The 3,162-nt window shown below is 50.8% G+C and overlaps 1 protein-coding gene across 1 annotated transcript in view; it reads left to right on the top strand.

Annotated features, from left to right (window-relative positions):
• dlc (deltaC) overlaps nucleotides 1-3,162 on the top strand; it is a 6,409-nt gene that overhangs the window by 412 nt on the left and 2,835 nt on the right. The window contains exons 2-7 of the mRNA XM_008309574.2: nucleotides 149-392; nucleotides 515-575; nucleotides 811-1,068; nucleotides 1,831-2,019; nucleotides 2,116-2,285; nucleotides 2,375-2,591. Of these exons, the coding sequence (XP_008307796.2) occupies nucleotides 149-392; nucleotides 515-575; nucleotides 811-1,068; nucleotides 1,831-2,019; nucleotides 2,116-2,285; nucleotides 2,375-2,591 (1,139 nt within the window). The remainder of the gene's footprint in view (nucleotides 1-148; nucleotides 393-514; nucleotides 576-810; nucleotides 1,069-1,830; nucleotides 2,020-2,115; nucleotides 2,286-2,374; nucleotides 2,592-3,162) is intronic.

Here is a 3,162-nt window from a genome sequence, read left to right on the forward strand (position 1 = left end):
GCGGTTTGCGCATTTTCTCGCAGACGCAACTCTTTTGTGTTTATTATACATTTTTCATTAATTATTTTATTTTGTTTGTGCTGCTGATTTTGTAGTTGTTTTCTAAATACGTGTGAATGACCCCCCCCCTCCCTCCTCACCCTCCTCAGGCTCTCTCCTCCGGAGTCTTCGAGCTGAAGATCGACTCCTTCGCCTCCTCTCGGGGCATCTGTCGCTCCTCGTCCCAGAGCTGCCAGATCTTTTTCCGCGTGTGCCTCAAACACTCACAGGACGTGATCAACCCGGAGCCTCCGTGCACGTACGGGACCGAGCTCACAGATATCATGGACGCGGACGCCAACACCATCTCCCAGAGCGCGCCCATCAAGGTTCCGTTTCTGTTTAAGTGGCCGGTAAGTGAGAGAGGCGCGCAAACACGCACGCACTCACACGTACACTCACACATCAACATTGATGTTCACATATTTTTTATTCCCCAAATTAACACACCGACTCCTTTGCTCCTTCTCCTCAGGGAACATTTTCTCTAATCATTGAAGCCTGGAACGCAGAGTCGACGGGACCGGAGTCCATAGGTAAAAAAAAACTGCTGCTGCTGCAACGTCTGATTTTTACCGCTAGGTGGAGACAAAAACACCGTTTCCTTAGTAACAAGTTTTTCCTTTGGAAACAGATGAACCTGTGACCTTTCATAAACTAATTTAATGTAACATTAGAAATAGTTTAAGAACAACAAAATATAACTTAAATATATAAATAAACGTGTGAGTGTGAAGAACTATAAACACTAAACACCCACTCCCTTTCCAGAAAACCAGAACAACCTCATCAGTCGCCTGGCCACACGCCGTCACCTCGCTGTAGGAGAGGAGTGGTCCCAGGACGTCCACTTTGGTGACCAGAGTGAGTTGCGCTACTCTTACCACGTGGTGTGTAATGAGCACTACCACGGCGAGTCCTGCTCCGCCTACTGTCGGCCCCGCAATGACACCTTCGGCCACTACACCTGCGACGAGCAGGGGAAACGTCGCTGCCTGGATGGATGGAGCGGAGAGTACTGCTCTGATGGTGAGTGTTACAGCCACACAAACAGTGTTTGTCACTGTGCCTCCATGTGACACTGTAGTTAAAGGAAGGGCTTCATAACAGTGCACTGTGTAGGAAAGAGCACCAGCTAGTGGTGAAGTGATCACATGTAGTTGAACAGGAAAGTTATGTAAAAATTTAAAAAAAAAGTTATCATCCTGGAAAATTCCCCCTCCTCTGTCTTAATCCAACATTTCTTCCGAGGAGGAGGAAAAGGAGGAGGTGCAAAATAGAAGCCACGACGTGTCAGTGTGTGTTCTGTGTGTGTGTAAATTGTCAAGTCAAGCAGTTGTCAGTGCCACTGTTTTGGCCCTGGTGGCTGTGGAGAACAAAAAAGATCTAAGAGCTTCTGTCAGATTCAGTGTGTGTGTGTGTGTGTGCGTGTCAGTGTGTGTTGGCTCCTTTTGTTTGGAGCCCAACAATGGGCCCCAGCTCAGGCCGGGCTGGGCACACCCGCTGTACCGGGGACACGCGCTGCAGTTTAATGTGTGCTGTGTTGCGTGAAAGGAGACGGCATGTGTTGCTTTTGTTGTGAGGGCCAGCTGCCTCACCCAGTGCTTAACAAGCTCCTGTAGAGTGTGTGTGTGTGTGTGTGTGTGTGTGTGTGTGAGGCCCGGTGTGGGGGACACAGTTCTTTTTTGATCTAGATGGAGAACATGAGACCCACTCCTTACTAATATTCTCTCCTCTCTCTTCTTCTCCCTTTCTCCCTTTCCCTCTATTTTACCTCCCTCCTCCCATCAGCCATCTGTGCCACTGGGTGCAGTAAGAACGGTTTCTGTGAGTCTCCAGGGGAGTGTGTGTGCAGACAGGGCTGGCAGGGGGCGCTCTGTGACGAGTGTGCCCGTCACCCAGGCTGCCTCCATGGGACCTGCCAGCAGCCGTGGCAGTGCAACTGCAAGGAAGGATGGGGGGGCCTGTACTGTGACCAAGGTGGGTTCAGACACACACACACACACACACCAAAGCGACAACAACACACACACACGCACACATGCATACTTATTCATGTTCTTCTCTTCTCTCCAGACCTGAACTACTGCACCAACCACAAACCCTGTAAGAACGGCGCGTCCTGCACCAACACTGGACAGGGCAGCTACACCTGCACCTGTCGGCCCGGCTTCACCGGCAAAGACTGTGAGAGTGAGACAAACGAGTGCGACAGCAATCCCTGCAAGAACGGCGGCAGCTGCAAAGTAAGTCCAAGTGCTGTTCCCTCTGCCCCCTTCAGTTCCTCATCATGGCACTCAGCTCACACACTCACTCCTGTCTCCTCCTCTCACAGGACATGGTAAACAGTTACGTGTGCGCGTGCCCTCAGGGCTTCTACGGGACCAACTGTGAGATCAGCGCCATGACGTGTGCAGACAGACCGTGCTTCAACGGAGGAACCTGTGTGGAGAACACGGCCGGTGGCTACAGCTGCCGCTGCCCACAGGGCTACACGGGCTCCAACTGTGAGAAGAGACTGGACCGCTGCAGCAGCAACCCCTGTGCTAATGGTACGTGCCAGATACTGTGTGTGCATTCATACACCTCATACCTACTGAGTCTTTGGTACTCACTGTAGTACTACAGTTTCAGGGAACTGAGTGTCCAGTTAGTTGTAGCTGAGGTGGTCTAGAGCTGTAGTTTAGTGTAGTTTCAGTCGTGGTTTGTACTCGTCGTGACAAACACGACTGTGCTGTTGTGGTGTGGGAGGCACTAACACACCTTATCACCTCTCCTCTGATAACCAACCTTTCCACTGTCACTGCTGTGTTGTTGGCACATGTTGGTTTCCTGCCAACAGGAGTTCACGTTTGTTAGCAGGGTTGGTCAGCACTCAGCTGTGACGACAGGCTGGTTCACAGCTCATTTCTCCCTGGAAATTTCGAAAGAATACATATCTGAAATACGCAATGAGTTCACAACCCCCGCTATCAATGGAAAATAAAAGTCCCTCAGGGAATTTGACAGGCAGTTTCTCTGCCTCCTGATCTATACCAGTCGTCTCAGGTCTGACTTCAGCCGTCGGTCTCCCTGCTCCTGCTCATTAGTTTGCAGTTACTGCCGCCTTCTTATCACAGATCT

Source organism: Cynoglossus semilaevis, chromosome 4, assembly GCF_000523025.1.
Source record: "Cynoglossus semilaevis isolate Cse_v1.0 chromosome 4, Cse_v1.0, whole genome shotgun sequence".
Taxonomy (NCBI): domain Eukaryota; kingdom Metazoa; phylum Chordata; class Actinopteri; order Pleuronectiformes; family Cynoglossidae; genus Cynoglossus; species Cynoglossus semilaevis.